This window comes from Micromys minutus (genome assembly GCF_963924665.1).
Source record: "Micromys minutus genome assembly, chromosome: 12".
Taxonomy (NCBI): domain Eukaryota; kingdom Metazoa; phylum Chordata; class Mammalia; order Rodentia; family Muridae; genus Micromys; species Micromys minutus.
This window is the reverse complement of record NC_137981.1, coordinates 61,109,672-61,129,203: the sequence shown is the minus strand read 5'-3', so window position 1 is coordinate 61,129,203 and position 19,532 is coordinate 61,109,672. Positions and strand designations below refer to the sequence as shown.

The 19,532-nt window shown below is 40.4% G+C and overlaps 1 protein-coding gene across 2 annotated transcripts in view; it reads left to right on the top strand.

Annotated features, from left to right (window-relative positions):
• The window catches only part of FGF9 (fibroblast growth factor 9), a gene marked incomplete at its 5' end in the record, with an annotated part of 52,014 nt that overhangs the window by 23,423 nt on the left and 9,059 nt on the right, over window positions 1-19,532 (top strand). For both annotated transcript variants that reach the window (XM_080926585.1, XM_080926584.1), the window contains one exon: window positions 4,854-4,957. In XM_080926585.1, coding sequence (XP_080782711.1) covers window positions 4,928-4,957 — 30 coding nt within the window. The remainder of the gene's footprint in view (window positions 1-4,853; window positions 4,958-19,532) is intronic.

Sequence of the window (19,532 nt, the reverse complement as noted above, 5' to 3'; positions counted from 1 at the left end):
TGTGCAGATAACCTCGGTTGTTATGAGTTGAGGAGTGTAACAGTCATGTCACGTCCAGAAGACAGCATTTCCCAGCATCCTCTCTATCTTTTGGCGCATGTATGTGCATGTGTGTGTGTGTGTGTGTGTGTACCTGTGTATGTATTCTACCCTCTCTTCCCAGGTGTTCTCTGAACCTTGGAGAGGGTGGTAATGATATAGATATCCCCTTTAGGGCTGAACATTCACAATCACTTATTCCAAGCAATTTAATTAGGAGTCTCTGCATTCACAGGTTCCCATTGCAAAAAGAAGCTCTGGTTAGAAACCGAAGTGAGAGAAGTATCGATCTTGGAGTATAAACATGGACATTCAAAGGGCAACCTGACAACATGATAGTTTAGCAGGTTCTACCCTAGGGCCCGTGAGTTGCCAGCCACAGGCTGTTGACTAGGTTTCCAGTGTCAAGTATGAATTCTCTCCTGTGAACCGTGTCTTAAATTCAAGCAGAGAGAGTTGATTATTGCTATAATAGTCACACCACTATGGCATTGGTGGGTGTGTCCTACCTGCCAGGTCCATACTGTAGCGTGCAGGGCGATACCATTGATATTTCTTCCCCAGCAGTCTGTATAACCCCCTTTATCACTGTGAAAATGAGCCAGCAGAATGGAAGTTTCCTGGTTTAGTATGAGGTTGAGTTATCTGTGTCCTGCAGTCAAATTGTGTGGCAATAAGGTTAGATCATCTTGTTATGGTAGTCAGTGAAGGTGACAATCCTGGCTTTATATGATTTTGTTGTTTGATCTAAAGAGGGCACAGATTAGGGTACAACAGCTTCTCTCTGTCAGCTCTCCCATTTCCTATGGCTGGCTTTAGAGGTGAGACACAGCATAAGTGGACTAATTCTCGGCTAGTGATGTGGCTGAACAGAACTAGACACTCCAATCAGGAGTAGTCAGTGAGACTGGGAAGAGGGAGACCTAGTCTGGGACTATTCCAGAAGAAGTATGTGACCAGTGATCTTTGGCTTTATCAGCCTCCATGAGACCCTGAGTGGGTCTTTTATAGAAATGGTTCTTTGTGGTGGAAGAGAGAGGACAAATGTCATTAGTCTACCTGCCACTCAGTTACCATTCCCCACTGTGGCCTTTCTGAGCAATGTCATCTAGGTTATGTGTACTAGGAGAAAGAGGCCAAAATGTCAATTTTAGGCTGACCCATTATTCAGCATTTCCTCTTTCCTTCTTTTTATTCTTCTCCTTCTCCCCTTGATCTTGAGACATCCCTTCTATAGAACAGTCTCCCAGGTTGTCATTGATCTAGTATTGTTCACGTTGGTTACTCAGTGTTGCACAGGTAAAAAGATTAGTGTAAGGAGTGCTCTGACCTCAAGGCAGTTAGAGGCACTTGCTTGGCACCAGCTGAGGGCTTTGATCTGTTGGAGTGCAGAATTGTAGAATTCACTGTGGACAAGGTGGTACCAGGAATGATAAAAAGATTCCAGTCTGGATGGGGTGGGGTCTGGCTACCCTGTTGCCAGGTCTTCCTGACCTTACCACACTGGCGTTTTCTGGGTGTGGGAGAAGGACTATGACTCACACGTTTGGGTGTTCTGCTTGCTCTTGGGTTAAGGGGGTGACCTCATAAAAATCTGGACTTTTTTCTTTTCTTTCTTTCTTTTTTCCTTCTTTTTTTGAGGTCCCTATTCTAAAGAAGCTTCAAGGATATTGATGATGGTTTGAGGTGACAAAATATTTCCACCTGGGGTCACTGGTCCTCCTTACTAGGAGACCTCCTCAGACTAATTTCAGATTTTTCTTTTTTCTTTTTATTTTTTATGAGCCTCCTCTGACTTGCTCTTCTGTAACTGAACAAACCACAAGTCTTGTGTTCATCTGTTCTCCCACTATGTGAACCACACTGTCACCATAGGTCTGTTTGTTTTTCTTATTACAGCAGCCCCTTCCCCTGTTAGCTTCACTTTTTACTGTGTCTGAAAATGTTAAATGAAATATTCCAGAAGTAATTTAAAAATTTAAAAACACTTTATTACACTATTTGATACTGGTTCTATTTTTATTAGTTATTATAACCCCTAGGGGGATAATTTGTAAATTAAATTTTGTCATGAGTATGTATGTACAGGATAAAACAGTATAAATAGGGTTTGGGATGCTGCGGTTTCAGGCATGCAAGGAATGTCTCTCCACAGATAATGAAAGACTACCACTGAGCAGGAGGCAGGGCCTGCACTACATATTTCTCTCATATTTTTATATTTAACAAACAGCATGATGGTTGGCTGATATAGTCCCTCAAAATAGGTCACTGTCTAAAAAAGTTTAGCCATTTTATCAATAACTAGAAAAAAGGTAAAATATTAATATTTTCATCCCCATGTTATGTAATAATAGTCTCAGAAGTAAGCGTATAAAAATACAAAAAAAAAAAGTAAAAACAAAACAAAAAAAGATACAAAACCCAAAAAGTTAGAGCCACCCGTGCAACGTGCATAATATTCAAGGAAGCAGGCCTTACCATCTCACTGACTTGAGGAAATTTCAATTGTCCTTTTGTACTCTGGGGCTGAAGACATTGCCAGTGCCCAGGACTGTCTTAAAGACTGGAGAAGACCTCTCATGCTTAGACATTCCTGTTACATCATCCTTACTGTAGTCATTACTACTATTCTTGCTGTTCTTCAGACCAGCCAGTGAGGCCACTTTGTGACATTGTATCCGCTGTTGGATCTAGTTGAGCTGTTGGTGGGTTATTAGTTTTTAGAGCTACATTGTGTGTAGAGAAGACAGATCATCGTGCAGCTTCTAAGAGGACAGGAATGGCTTTTAGTTTTATGGTTAACCCTTTCCTCACTGACCTGGTAAGTTAAATTGCACAGTCCTCAAAGTGGGTGAAATGTTTTCCTGTATTTCATTTTATGATGAAAGTAGGCATGAAGTGAGTCCTTATGCTAATTTCAGGATTTATATGACCCTGATTAGGGTGTACTTTTGTGAGGGGTACCAAGAAGGGAGTCTTGTATAGGTGGTCCTTAATAAGGATAAAGTGTTCCAATTTTGATTATTTTGAGTCATAAGGGTTAGAAATGGTACCATGATATAAAATGGCTGCATCATAATTAAAGTATGTCTACTGTTTAATAAATCTCAGGGAGATGTTTCCTCTTCAGTCTTTCCATTTGCTTTGTGAAGGAGGGAAGGCTAATAACACACTGGCTAGTGTCTGGTGGACGGTCCGTGAAGGTTACAGGCTAAGACTGTAAGGGATGATTTTGCTCTGTTGTCATAATCTTATGTTCTGCTGGAATAAATTTCTGCATGTGAGCAGGCTTTCTGTAAGCATAACATAAGGATCTTCAGGACATTTTTCCAGTCTCCAAGAATTAGTGATACTATGTGAACAAGAGTGAATGATACTGTGTGTACAAGAGAGAGTGATGCTGTGTGTGCAAGAGTGAGTGTTGCTGTGTGTGTGAAAGAGTGATGCTGTGTGTGTAAGAGTGAGTGATGCTGTGTGTGCAAGAGTGAGTGATTCTGTGTGTGTGCAAGAGTGAGTGATGCTGGGTATGCAAGAGTGAATGATGCTGTGTATGCAAGAGTGAGTATTGCTGTGTGTGCAAGAGAGAGTGATGCTGTGTGTGCAAGAGTGAATGATGCTGTGTGTGCAAGAGTGAGTGTTGCTGTGTGTGCAAGAGTAAGTGTTGCTGTGTGTGCAAGAGTGAGTGATGCTGTGTGTACAAGAGTGAGTGATGCCACGTGTAGAAGAATGAATGATACTATGGGTACAAGAGTAAGCCATCATCTTGTAACTGAGTTTCCTTCTGACTGAACTCTTTATTACATTTCTGGAGTCAGAGTCTTCATTTGATAGCAGTCCAGTTTAGTTCATGAGAGGTGGAAAAGTAATTTTTTTCTTTGTCCACATAAATGCTTTTTTATTAGTTGCAGGGGCCATAGTTTAGCATGCATGTAACATAATGTTACCTATCATGTAATATAAATACATTTATACATTAATATGCTATAGTACATAGCTCCTTAGAATATATACATTGGTTTCACCAGACTTATCATTTATAATATTTATATAGCTATTCTAAAATTTTAAACATATTAACATATATTAATATAATATACTATATATATCACTTACCATTAACATAGCCTTTTCCCCCCCTCCTTTTTCTACACTCTTGGATGTAAGTATACTTTCTCAATGACTGAAGACATTTTCAAAATAAGTGATATAAAATACTTGGTATGCACTGACACAAGATCTACACAAAGTGTAGCACTTTGATTATAACCAAAGTGGGAGTGTGGTCAAGCACAGAGATGATTAGTGGCATCTGTCTATCCTGTGGAATGATTATCTTAAAGCAACAGTAGACTCAGGGAGACTGAAGCTGCTGTTGTGTGGCCATAAAATTCTGGATTGATGCCCAGCTTAGGTGTTGTTATTTTTAGTAAGGTAAGCAAGGCAAAAGAAGGAAGTGAAAGGGATCATTATATTGATTAGCTTTGAGGATAGAGTATTTTGTGCCTATTTTAATCAGGAGCACCCCCCCCCCCACACACACACAAACAATATACACAATATGTTTATATACTTATTTTTAAAAATTTAAAGTGTGTTAGTTATTATGTAAAATATCCCATTGTGATAATTTAGTGTCTGACTATGATACCATGGAGTTTAGTTGGAACATCAGTCTTTTAGGGCAGAAGTCATGTATGAAGCATTCCAAGTCGGAAGCTGGGCCTCTTTCCTGACTGAAGCCCCTGGGAATGCTGTGGCTCTAGGGAGATGCTCTGGGGCTCTAACTTTCCTGTCTGCTGTTTATCTCACAGGCATTCTGGAATTTATCAGTATAGCAGTGGGCCTGGTCAGCATTCGTGGTGTGGACAGTGGACTCTACCTCGGCATGAACGAGAAGGGGGAGCTGTATGGATCAGTAAGTAACCACAGGCACTTCAGTAACTCCCATGCCCCACCTTTGATTTGAGCTGCATTTTAAGTAAGGGTCAGAAGGGAAAAGGGAGATTTTACTTTTTGAGGCATGTTGTTTCGTTACAATTCTGTCTCTTCCCTAGACCAAATTTGCCAAGAAAATGCTTTATTTACATGCTAAGCCATCTTCATTATCAAGTAAATAAAAATTCACAAGTGTGAAAAAATATCCATCTTCTTGTATTGAATGGGCGTTATTTTGGAAATGAATTGAAATGATCCCCAAGCTTCGCCAAACATTGTAATTAAAACTAGAAATAGGCCATGCAGTGGAGTCTAAACCCTTCCTCTGAACAACACAAGACTTCCATCATGCAGGAGAGATGGAGGTGGAAATTATTGTCAGATAGTCTTGTATGTGAATAAGGGTCCAGCAGTACTGTAATTATTTTCAAGCATTGTGAGTTTTCGTTTCCCCATTCTCACTTTCTATCTTGCTAGCTTGGAAGGTCCTTATGGTGATAGAGTATTTGTTGTAACCTGCCAGTGGTTGGGAACTGTGCCTGATCCTGGGGTGTAGCTGTGACACCAAGTTTCTGGTTCTGCTCTGCAAAGAGTGGTTGGTTTAATCCCCATGTATCTTCCCAGTTCTAGTAGCATAGGAACATATCACATGCATGGACCACAGTAGGAGTTTAGTATTTTTGCTAAACATATGAATATGATGACTAAACCATTAGTTACTGTTTGGAACACAGTTCATCAGTAAATCTTTGAACAAAAAACTTTAAGGTTTATGTTATTATGTACATTAAGGTATATTTATTTGTGGTAGGTGATCATTTAATCCAAGTTATTTGAACTATAAAAACTTGGATTGGTGCTTGCAAAAGTTGGAATTTAGAGAAAGCTCAAAGAAATGTTCTGAAGTTCTCAGCTAGTACAATTGAGAGATATACCTCTTTATTATCCACATTCTACTTTTGTTTTGAGATTAAAAAACTCCTTTATATAAATGTTTTGTCTGTATATGTGTATGCCATGTTCGTGCAATGGGTCAGAGGCCAGAAGAAAGCATCGTATCCCCTGGAACTGGAGTTGCAGATGGTTGTGAACCACCTTGTGGGTTCTGGGAACCGAACCAGCATGAGCCCATAACTGCTGAGCCCTCTCTCTAGCCTCTGTATCCTGTTTTTAAAATATGTAAACAGTATGTATACAAATATGTAAAATAAGTATACAAATAGTGCAAAGTTTTACCCCAACATTACAAATGGCAAAATTATATCCTGTATAACTCGAATATTTTACACATTTAGAAGTTTTAAAATTAATTTTTCAGTATAAAGAAGAATGTTCCATCATTATATTTTTATACATGTTAAACTTTGCTTGTATTTTTCCCCTTCATTAGTCTTCCGTGTCTCTCCCCTTCCTTCTCATCCCTCTTTCCTCATGTAGTTCTCCTGTTTTCATGTCATATACACACATGTGTATAATAAGTACTGTTGAATCTAGATCTTGTATGTAAGAGACTGCATGCAATATTTGTCTTTTTTATTCTGTATTATCTTTGTTTTGTGTCTCTGTCTTTTTCCATTTCTCTCCCTCTCCCTCTCTGTTCATCCATCTCTCTCTCTCTCTCTCTCTCTCTCTCTCTCTCTCTCTCTCTCTCTCTCTCTCACACACACACACACACACACACACACAAACAATATACACATACACAGACTCTATGTTCTGTGATCTTTGTCTAAGTTTGGCTTACTTAGTTTAACATGATTCTCAAGCCCATCTATTTTTCTACAACTTTACTTAGATATAAATTTTTTCTTTATAGTTAAATAAAACTCCACTGTGAATATGTGTCACATTTTCTTTGTCCATGCATGTGTTGATGAATGAAGCTGGTTCAAACTCACACGATTTTTAATGCCATAGAACATAATTTTTCTACTTTGGAAGGATTTTCCACTATACATTACTTGCTTTAAATATTTGAATACTTTTTAGAAGTGCTTCTTGAAAAAGAGAATAAATTATTTCCAAAAAAGTTTGTTAGGTATGAATTTAATTTAGCTTTACAAATCCAGCTCTTGGCTTATGTAAAATTACTTATTTTCTAAATGAGTTTGCTGGTTCTTTTCAAGTGCAAAGATAGATATGTAAGATGTAGATATAAAATGTTTTAAAACAAAAATTCACAGAACAATGTTCTCTATTTGACATGCTCCCTCCCCCCACTTTGGACATATAAGTGGAATTAATTAATTCGATCCCAGTTGAATAGATTTTTTGTATGTAGAACAGAAATAGTGCCCTTCAGTGGGCACTATAGGGTTATTTATTTCATTGTTGTTATTTACTGTTTTAGAGACAGGGTCTCATTCTGTAGCTCAGGATAGCCTTGAACTCATGACAGTGTTTCTGCATCATCTTTCCCAGCACTGAGGTTATAGGATGCAGCACAACTCCTGCAGGGACTGTATCATCACAACAGTCCCCAAGCTTTTCTGAGTACACATCCTACCTGACAAAAAGTGTTTCTATCTAATGAGTATTAATCTCAGGCTGTACCGTTTGCTCCCTGCTCCTTGCATGCCCATCTGGAATGTTTTCCCCAGCTGACCAGCATGATTCATACTCAGAGGTTTATTGGCTACAAGGGGAGCACAGCTGACTCCATGTTCAGCAGTGTCATCTGCAGGGTTTTGCACTGGTTTGAGTTTTTCTTCCAAATAGATGCTTCCAGTGGCTTCTGCCATTTCAGGAAGTGGAGCCCAAACTGTTTCAGCTCAGTCCCAGCTGTATCCTCTAGGGCTTTTGAGCACAAATAGTATGTGATTAGAAGCAGATTTCTAGGATGTGGTAGCACATGCCTATAATCCCAACACTTAGAAAGGTGAGGCAGGAGGATTGTTGCAAGCTAGAGGCTAATCTGAGCTACATAGACAGGTCATGTTGCTTGAGTTGTCAGCTCTCAGCTGTTCCTTCCAGATACCTTGGGTCCACCATCATGGACTGTAACCCTTAAGAGCCATAAGCCTTATTAAACACTTTCTTTTAAAACAAACAAATCCCCCAAATATAGAACCAAAACCAAACCAAATCAAACCAAACCCCAAGCCCCTGATGGGTGTGATGGGACAGGACTTTAATTGAAGCACGAGGGCTATGAGTTTGGGACAGCCTAGTCTACTTTTCCAGGCTGACCATTGCTACACAGTGAGACCCTGTGTCAAAACAACAAGAATCCCAACCAAAAACTAAACAAATACAATAGTAGACTTCTTCCCACCTTCCCCATGACCACAGTCAGTTTGACATTCCTAGTTATGAATTCCAGTGTGGGAGAGCAAGAGACACACAGTGTCTGTCTCCTGGGTCAAGTGTCTTCAAGATGGAGATCCCTCTTAGGACAGAGTGCTAGCAGAGATACACTTGTATGTTGTGATTTCTCTGTAGAAGCATGCTTTCAGATGTTCCCCTGCCTTATAGCCTCCAAGCATCAATACCTTCTGCACCTCCATCAGAGGGTTGGTGGCTGAGATCTCTTCAGCGCCTGCCTGGAAACACATCCCTTCTGTGCTGCACCCAGCACTTCTCACTGAGACGGTTGCCTGGGTCGGCATGGATGGTGTCCTGTTTTTTGTTTGTGTGTCATTTGAATCTATTCACTGTTCCTCAAATGTCATGAAGTCTAACTTATGCACATGGGCAAGGCAGTGCCTGTCTGGAATACCTTTGTCTCGCCTTCTCTACTTGATGAAATAGCACTCTTTAATTAAGGTCCAGTGGAAATATTACCTGTTCTGCAGAGCCTCTCCCAATCCCAGCTGTGGTTCTGCTTATTCTAGTTAATATGTCTTGTTTGTCCCAGGAACAGCTTTTTTACAACTCCATCATTATGCAGGCAAACAGTGTAATTTGTAGGATAGTCCAGCGTATTTCCCATAGTAGATCCAAAGGGTCTGGCCACTTCACACTTTACTTTTTAATGTTACCTAATGTGTAGCAGTGACCCTTGAGGTGGGAGGAGCTCAGTAAGTGTTTCTGGCAGGGAGTGTGTGAAATGAACAGCATGGTGATTGATTTCTATCTCTTCTACAAACTGTGCTGGTGTAGCCTTGATGCATCTCCATCTGCACGGTGAGAGTGAACTCAGGATTCTAGTTGTAGGAGGAACCTATTCCTCATTCCCATGCCTAATTGGTCTGTGCTCAGATTTTCCCTGGTGTGTATAGCCCAAAGGGGCTGCAGCTGTGGTTGGAGCAGAGATAGCAGCAGAGGCATGGCCAGGCTCCCATTCTCTCTTTGCTCCTGCAGGCACCTGGTCTTGTTTGCCTCTTCTGAGATGAAGCACATGAACCCGACACTTCAGCTGAGGTTTGCATTCTAGATGGACCTCCAGAATCCAGAGTTTGCTTTCCCCAGGCCTTCTCTGTCTTACCTCTGATATCTTTCCCCCCACCCCTACACAAAATGGTTGTGCAAGATCTTTTCTCCTCCACTAGGCAGAACTGGGAGGAGAGCTCCTTGGGCAGCAGGGTTTTCCCCCTGCTGTGTACCTCATGTGGGAGATTTGGAGAGTGGGGTTGAAAACTCTGCTCCCTTGGGGCCCTTTCATGATTTCCATTAGGTTTTGTGGTTATTCTGACCCCCGTGGCCATGGGAATGAGAAGTGACCAAAATAGCTTATTTGGAGTGTCACGAGATTGAAGGAAGAAACAGGTGATGGTGTTGTTACTAAGCACCTGTGTGATGTGACTCATTTCAGATACTGAGGATTTGTTAAAAAGCTTTGAAAAGATGGGTATCATTGTGAAAGAAAGCAAATAGGTTTGGGGAAACAGGAGTCACTTTTGTTAAACAAATTACTGTGTCATGCAGTGATGTACTTTTGTACTTGGGGATTAATTACACACACTCCCCCCCCCCCCCCCCCCCCGGTTTTGAGCACATCCTAGGGCTAGATTAAAGGAGACAGAAGTGAATAGGTGAAACTTCTTAGAAAAATAGATTGCTATTTTGACAATATAGAAGCCAGAAAAACTGTGTTGCTAATGAGCCACACTTTAATTAAAAGGAGAATTTGAATAATACTCACTCTGGGTATAGTCTGGATATTGTCCACAAGTTCCAATTTATATGTGCCCTTTTCATTCATATCTTTTGTAGACATTCATATCAACTTGGTGTCTCGCTCTCTGATACAGTGCACAACCATGAAACAGCTCTCAAAACTCTGACAGGAGAAACATCTTTGTAAATAGTTTGGTGCAATGTAAGATTTGCTGTAATTGAAGAATGCTCAAATGTCTTGGAGCCACAGAGGGGAGTTTAAAGAACTACTTGGGAAATGTGTATTGTAGCATTTAAAGTGGATTTTGAGGGATGGCTAGAAATCTCAACAAAGCATGGAAAGACAGGTTAGGGCATATAACACTTAAGCTTTATAAAGATCAGAAAATCCTGTCTGGTTGAAATTTAGAGAGAACATTAGATTACATGCATGTGCATGCATGTGCCTCACAACTATAGACAACTAGGGGTGTTGGTTTGCATTTGCCACCTTTCTTCATTTCAAAGAGACTAAAGCTATGGCTCAGATCATTACTGTTAGGGCTTTAATCTAAATTATCTGATTATTATCAAGGTGCTTTAAAACATTAAGAATAGCTGATTAAAACAAGCAACTATTTTAAAAATGCTTTAAAAATGAGTCTGCTTCAAGAAGGCTGGAAGCATCTGATCCTCCCTTTAGAAAAAGGTAGCCTTCACTAAAATAACCTAGAACATGGCAGGTGCCACAGTGAGCCAGGGGACAACACCAGACAGAAATGCTGGCATTTCTGGTTTATATCCGGCCTCACATTTCATTCTCATTGTTCTTTTACTAGATGAGGATTTTGAAGCCAGAGTATCTCTGTAAGTATTCTGTTTCCCAGAGGCTCAGCCACACACAGTGTGTGCAGTTGGCATGTGGTAAATGTTCACTGACCCAGTTTCTCAGCCTGCTTCAGCCTCATCACAGAGCCCAGTGTGCTGGGGGCATCAGGCTGTGGTGCTGGGCACTTACAATATTCAGGTTTTCGTTGGATGCCATCTCTTCCAAGAACCAGATAAAAACAATGTAGAATCTATATGATTTTCTCTGAGGCCCAGAACTTGCAGGTGCTGTGAAGATTCAGGCAGGAGTCTTGAGGCCTCCTACAGCATCCCCACTCAGGTGCTTGTTCAGACAAGTTACTGTGTTTGGTACTGTGTTTGGTTGTATTTCCAGGCTGACTCTGGATTCTTTGAATCTATATAATCTGTAATCAGGGCACAATGGGTTTCAGTTGTGGTTCCAATGAATATAAATGTTCTTTTAATTGAATACATTCCTGGGACAGGGTCCTTGTTGTTTCTGAATGGAGACATGTGGGCCAGATAATTTCTTGTATGATGTTTTCATGTTGTACGGTCAGTGTATAACCAGAACTAAGGAACAGATCAATCCCTTTAAAAAGGAAAAGCAAAGAAGAAACACACACACACACAAACATGAAGCACATTGTTATATGTTGGGGATTTGTTTCCAGGGCATCCACAGACAATGCTATCTTAAGATGCTTAATTTTGCTTATATAACATAGTGTAATGCCTTCATTGAACCTGTGCACATTTTCCAGTCATTTTTAGGTGGCTTATTTTACTTGATACAATGTACACATTTTCAGATGGTTTATTTTACTTGATACAATGTATACAAGTACAATTGTCTATGATATCTAATACAGCATAAAATTCTATGGAGATTTGTATTGTGTTTTGTGAAGAATAACAAGAAAAAATATTTGTACAGATACAGGCTTAACAAAATTGATCTGTGGTTGTTTGACCATAGGTGCAGACTCAGGAGTACTGAGGAATGACTATAATTTAAATCCTAAGAAGCCCATATTGACCTTATTTTTCTATATGTACATACAATCATGAAAATAGGTATGAATCCCTTATACTTTACACTTCTCTGGCAACTGAAATCTAAGATATCTTTATGTTAATGTAGACCTATCAGAACAATAGGCCACAAACTGATGTGGTTTAATGCCTAGATGATGTCACTTCAGTGATGTCTTTTCACTATGATGGTGTAAGTCCTTGCCAGCTCTGATTCAGCCTTGCTGTGGTTAGCTGGCCTGCTCTTCCACTTGAGGTTATGGAGATGGAGAAGTCTTGATTCCTACTCCATTATTTGGATTATTGTGAGACCCAGTGACCTTCTCTAGTGTTCACTTGTTAGAAACCTACATGGTGGACCAAGGACCAAGTAGTCTTTTTATTTTTCTATTTATTCTGTCATGGGAAGCAGAACCATTTAGTATTGAAGGTCATTTTGGACACAAATACAGTTCTTTATCCCTTTCATGGGCATTGGTTACAGGACCTTCCTTGGATGCCAAAATCTTTGGATGTTCAGGACTTTTATATAAAATGGCAAAGTATTTGCACAGGAACCTACATACATTTTCACGTTAAGCCATTTTTAGATGACTTGTAATAAATACTACAATGTAAACACTATGGAAATAGTTGTACTATTATTGTTTTTAGAAAAATGTCTGTACATGGTCAGCACACAGTAGGTTTTTTTTTTCTCTGCATGTTTTTATTCTGTGGTTGGTTAAACATACAGAATCAGGACCCACAAGTGTGGTAGGAGGGCTGTCTGTGTTGACAGGTGGCTATGAGGTTAGCACAAAGATCTGAGTATATTCCCTTTACTTTCTGTTCCTTCATTTTTCACTGAAATGGAGAGGATACAGCCTTTCTAGAGCTTGTTTCTTGAGATCTTCCCATCCCTTTGTGGCTGCAATCTGAAAGGCTGGCCAGAGGAAAGCGCTGGGAACAGTCTCTCTATGTTGACACTTGCTCTGCTGGGGCAGCTTTTGAACAGGCAGGGCAGCCTTGTGGTCATGGAACAGTATACCTTAGCAAATGGCAAGGTGCCATTGAATCTGCTGATTTGTTTTTCTGGTGGTTCACTTCAAATTCCTTTGATGGGAGGTGTTTAGACATGTTCCATTCAAAATCTTGAAAAATATGCCGGTCACAGGAAGGAAATGGAAAGGTTCATTCATTGAATGATCAACAAATATCAGACATGCTCTGGGAAAGGGTGGTTTTTCATCTGATGGTTGAGTAATAAGGCATTATTTTATGGTTCACAAATGCCTGGTCAGTTTTCAGGAAATTTAGTCATAATTCTTAGCTGATTAAGGGCATTTCTTTGGAAGATCATCTTAGTTCTCAGTGTTTTTACGTCAGAGTCAAGGAGTAAGATTTTAATGGATCACCAACTTAAGATCATACAGGATAGCAAGTTACAGGTGAGATAAATCAGGAAATCTCTTTTCACACATATATACATGTTAGGAGTGACCATTCATGAGTTTGTAGCCCAGGTGGTACAGTAACTGCTAGATATGTATAAGGTTCAACCCTAGCACTCCGAAAATGAGGTGTGGTAGTACCTGCCTGTAATCCTAGTCTGAAGAAGCAGGCTAAACAGAGTTAAGTGTTCACTTGGGCTAAATGATACCCTGTCTCAAAAATATGGCCATTTGTTGTTTGGTGAATAATTACTATTTTATCCAGAGTTAACCACATGCAAGAGAGTGTCCTACCCCTTCCACAGATGGGATTTTGAAGGAATTTTTTATTACTCATATGTTTCTTTTGTGACAAGACTCTGGCCTTTAGGGACATCCAGACACTCCTTGTCAGTGCCATCTCAGTACTGCTCTTTGTCAGAAACAAACCACTCTTCAGGTGGAGCCTGCTTGTATTGCTTTTGAATCACAGAACATCCTCAGTTCTTCGTTTATGATGCAATGGGCTAGCGTGCTTCTGAATGAGGGCTCGGTCTCTTACTCTCTTGTACAGTTATTCATCAATGCTCACTTCCCACTGCATTTGCAGTTCATCTGTTCCTTCTCTATTCACATACTCACTAACTCACTCACTTGTTCTCTCGTTTGCCGGCTTTAAGCCCTTCAATTCGCACACTTCCGTTTGTCCACACACCTTTTTCACTCTTATGTGAAGCTCAGCCACAAACACATCTCCATCCATTTTCTCACCATCACTCCTGGTTTTCTTTCAAAACTCAGTGAACATTATTGATCGCTTATTACTGCTGCTTTGAGCCATCCACTTCAGTGGGATTTCCCTAACTGCTAAATTTTGTCTTTGACAGTCAAATCTACATTTGTCTCACTTTCATGAGAATTTGCAGACATGTGCAGAGAAGAAGAAAAAACAGTGGATCTTTTCCACACTTATTCCTGGCTGAAGTCAAAGGTCAAGCCCTGCTTTCTTGTCTGGGCCTCTCCCCAGGGCATCTGTTTAGTGTTGTGAATTTTTTATTCTGTGCCATTTGTTGATGATTTTGCCTCATAAAATGTCCTTAGCAAGTGCTGAAGGGCTGCCTAGTGCTAATAAAAGCCTCAAAGTGTGTGTATGGTATGTTCTGTGAAGCAAATTTGTTTTTAGAGAGGCTTCTTTGAGGCTTGGTTTTGGTGATTTTGCTGTGGGTCAGATGGTTATGAATCTGCAATGTATGTTATATAAGCACCTTTAAACAGAAGCACACATAGAATGTATTGACATTAACAAAAATGCTAGCTCCTGTGAGTAGGGAGCATCAATGGATGTATAATTGTGGCCATGTTTGCACTTTGTCGAGTGGGTGATAGGAAGAACTTATAGCTTTGTTCAGGAATCAGACATGGAAAGCCAGAGTTCCATGGGTGACAAGATGGCTCAGCTGGTGAAGGCACTTGCTCCCAAGCCTTGCAGACTGAATTTGATCCCTGGAGCCTCATGGTAGAAGGAGAGAGCTGGTTCCCAGGAGTTGTTCTCTGACCTGCACCTCAGGCTCACAAAATAACTAAACAAAACTGCAATAAAGACAAAAAGAATCATTTGGCATAATAAATGTTCTCATGTAATTCAAAAGAACAGTGTTTGAGATTTTGCAGGAGGAGCTTTGCCAGAGGAGAGGCTATGGCAGAGAAGAGTGAGGAAACAGGCAGGTGTTTCTGGCAGAGACTGTGGTGCTTGGAATCATTGACTGCTAGTGGTGCCCTGAGTCCTCCTTCCTGCTTATCTCAGCTGATGCCAGAGGCTTACGTGTTGACATTTGGAGGGTCTTCCCCTGTCAGCATCATAGCTACTTGAAAGGGCTTACCTCTCTATGATCCTGCAATCCATCTAGGAGATGCCTTTAAGCCTGAGAAAAAAACTGGCTCCACTAGAGTCAAGTGGGAGCCATTGCCCTGGGTTGTCTTCTGAAGTGCTGGGCCACATGTCCCTGCTGTGCCTCCAAGGAGGAACTACCTTGAAGTTGTGAGGAAACATCATTTGTCAGCCTGTTGGCTTGGTATGCCTCAGAGGCACTGTGACAACCAATTGAGGAAAAGGAGCCTGCCTTCTTGACACCCCTGCTGCAGAAGACTTCCCCAGGCTTGCAAGGTTATGGCATTAAATAGAAGGGGCATACTCAGAGCTGTCATCTTTTTTTCTTTCTATAAATGCTTAAAATCCAGACAACAGTTGATTTTCTCTTAATCTGTGTTTTTTTTTTTTTTTAATATTCATTAAAATACCCATTGATATTTGAATCTCCTTTATAAGGAAGTTCTGGAAACCCAATTCAAAGAATAGACTGGCCAAGGTCACTGGAAGGACATTTCTTTCCTGGTGGTACATAATGTGATTGGTTCACACAGTGCCTGGTGACTGAAGCCTCTCTAGCTGCCTTGTGGCATTGGCCACTGGAAGGAAGCTTGGTTTCTCTCCAGTCTCCCATCCTCCTTGTCTCCTCCTCTCTTCCTTGCTTTCTGCTCCCACTGTTCTGTCATTTTCCACACCAGTTAAAGTGCTTCAGATTCTGTTCCCACATTGTTTCCTTTTCCATACAAGTTACAGTGTTTCAGATATTGTGTCCTGGCTGTGCTTTCTGGGAGATTCTGGTCTGTGCTTTCATTATGAGCATTTAGAACATGGACAGTAAGCGTGGAGGAGTGGAACTTAAGCTTGGAGACTTAGTCCTTCTGTTCACCAGCTCTGCAAATATGTTCATTCATTCATTCATTCATTCACTTACTCTGACAGTTTCATGCAGGCATATAGCATTTTTAACTTATTTATCTCATCATACTCTCTTGATCCCCTTCCACTCTGTTAAACCCTTTCTTCTTCTCAACAAGTCTCCTTCTTACTTCCATATTTAATGTGACCCTCTCAAATTTAATAGGGTTGTCTGTATGATCATTAATGGAAGGTTATTTACTGGAGCATAGCTTCTTTCCAGTGGCTATACACTGGAGAAAATGACTCCCACTGCCCTAACAACCATTAACCATTGGGCATTGTTCTTAACCCCCTGAGCTGAGGCTATGACAAGGGCTGCTGATAGTGGGTATAGCATTGTTATGATCATGGGAGGAGACTGCCTGTGATGTGACCAGCTTAGCCCTGGCCAAGCTGCTACTCAGCTTACACTTGTTCCATAGTGTTCCTTAGGATCCCATGTGGCAGAGCTACTTCTGTGCCCTCTGATGCATCTCACTGCTTGGGAGACATGATACCTTGTGTTTCTCTCAAGTTGAATTCTAAAGTTAAGGCTCATGAGTTAGTGGAATTATACTTAATGTCAGCCATAACACCAATGTTTAAAGATTTTTTTTTTAAAAAAACAATGTTTAAAGAGTAATGCTAAATAGCTTATTAGTGTGTGTGTCTGTGTGTGCTAAATAGCTTATTAGTGTGCATGCACATGTACACACACACACACCAGAGTTTGACATCTGGTGTCTTCTTATATTTCCATCTTACTTTTTCAGGCAGGATCTTTCACTGAGTTTGGATCTCACTGATTCAGCAATCCTCAGGGCTTTACAGTGCTTGGATTACAGGCATGTGCCGCGTCTGGCTCTTACCTTGGTGCTGGGGACCCACTCAGGTCCTCATGCTTGTGAGGCAAGTACACTTATCAACTGAATCATCTCCCTGCCAATAGTTTATTCTCAGATGTAGTTATTATTATTTTTACCTACTTAAATAAGTTTCTTCTATTGGGGGTTTATTTACTTTGTAATTTTCTTTGCCATAGTTATTAAAATTTACATGTTGGTGAATTCACTGGGTTCTTACAGTACCCAGAATAACTACCAAAATCATTTTTTTCTTGATTGAAATACTTGTTAATTTATTTAAAATTTATTTATTTATTTTCTTGGGACCAGTTGGCTTCCAACACATGACAATCTTCTTGACTGTCAAGTTCTAAAATGATAGAGTATGAGTTATCATTATCAACACAGCATTTAATAAAAGCCCCCTGCAGACTTTAAACAGTGGGAGAAGGGGTGTCTCTGACATTTTTGCCTGCTCTTAGGATCCTTTTCCTTCTACTAGTTTATCCCACCCATTCTTGATATGAGAGTTTGTGCCTAAGTCTTAGTGTATCTTGTTGTTATGCCATGTACAGTTGATATCCCTGGGCAACCTGCTCTTTTCTGAATAGAAACAGGAGAGGGGAGGTTGGGGTGGTGAACTAGGAAAGGTGGCAAGAGGGGAAACTGCAGTTGGAATGTATTACATGAGAGAATAAACAAAGGAGAGGAGGAGGGAGTGAGGAGGAGGGTGAGGAGGGGCAGGAGGGGTGAGGGGAAGAAGAAGGAGAAGGAGAAGAAAGAGTAGACTGAGTAAGCCATGAGGAACAAGCTAGTGATAGCACATTCTATTTGTTTTTTTGTCTACTTTCCAGCCCCTTGGAAGTTTCTCTTCGTTTCCTATTCAACATTTCCCTGCAGAATGATCATGAATAGCATTCTGAAGTTCTGAAGAGTCAATCATTAGAGTCTTAGGTCTCCCTGGTCTGGGTGCTGTGCAGTGGGTATGGAACTTACACCTAGCATCCTGGGAGACACTAGTTTCTATCCCTAATACTGGGGTTGAGGATCCCGATACAAAAAGGGCTGTAGAAATTTCTTTGTATAATGTCCCTATTTTACAGAGAAATAAATCAAAGCCTTGTTGGTCAGCTTCAGGAGTGTATTTTTCTGGGAAGTGCATGCCTCTCTGGGAGAAATTCTGTGTATTTTTTAGGTCTTCATAATTTATCTTTGGGCTTACGTTGTCATTGAATCCACTGATCTTTCAAGCCCCCTTCCTTTTATTTCTGCTAACTGTATGCTGAATTTAAACTGCCTTGTTTATCTTGGAAAGCCTCTTCATTTTTCACTTCTTGACTCTACCTCCCAGCAAAATATCTGATGATTATCATAGACACTAAGTAGTTGTTGGATTCCTCTGTCTTTGTCTGGTGTCCTCCTTGAATCTCTCTTTTCCTCACTTGCCTTTCACTGCTCAGCTTTGTTTTTTTTTTTTGTTTTTTTTTTTTTTTTTCTTTTTTCTTCATTGTCCCTCAACTTGGCCCTTCAAGGGTGTCTGTCTTCAGTTCCTACCAACGGACATTTCATTGATGTGTTTATAAGTGTTAACATCTTCTGTGTGTGTTTTAAATGGTCACTGAATGATGTCATTACTCATACCAGGTGTAGTCTGCAGTGAAAAAAAAAAAAGTGTCCTATGGTTTGTTTTTCAGCTTATGTCTTAAAGGAAATTTGATCAACTTTTTTCTATAGGAGTGTTTGTAGAAGAATTCAGTTCACACCAGCTATGTATTAGCACTTGTCTAAATGCTCCCTAATGTAAAAGGCAAACTTTCTAAGTTCGTATTCTGTTCTGTGCAGAGCAAGGTTTTTCTCTATGGGGATACCTCTTTAAAAATGTGTGGAAAGTTTATGAGTTGTGTGATTTGTTAAAACAAAGATTCACGTCTGTACGCAGCTCCTAAGGATGGCCCCTGAACAGCCCTGCTCATCCTACTTGGCAGAGCAGATCTGTCCTTGGCAGCTTATTTATTGCCACATGGCGGGTAAACTCGGCACATGGGAGATGTGTGTATGTGTGCGTATGCGAATGTGGTCTCTCTGTATACATGTGTCTGTGTGTTTGTATCTACATTCAAACTAGGTCCTTGGCGGCTTTGTAAATACAGAAACAACTTGATTCTGAGGAGGTGGGTTTTTTTTTTGTTTTGTTTTTTGTTTTAGTTTTTTAAAATTACATTAAAATTTTTTTTCATAAAATACATTTGATGATACTTTTTCCCTTTCCCCAGTTCTTCCCAGATCCTCCAGACATCCTCACCCCTTTCTCTCTCAACTCCTCCCAGAAAAACAAAGAAGCAAAACAAAACAAAACCCCACATGATAAAACAAACTAGACTAACCCACCAAACCATAGCAAAAAAGAAAAAAGAAAGGAAGAAGACCTCGAAAACCATGGAGTCTGTTTTGTGTTGGAAAACTGCTCATGGACCATGGGGCCTGCCCTGGGGTGTGGTTTCTATACTCAGTTCCAACTCCATTGGACAAAAGTGTTGTCCTCTCAGAGCAGGCACCAATGACAGAGTTTCTTGGTTAGGGTGGGACTTTGTGCCTGCCTCTCTGGAAAGTTTT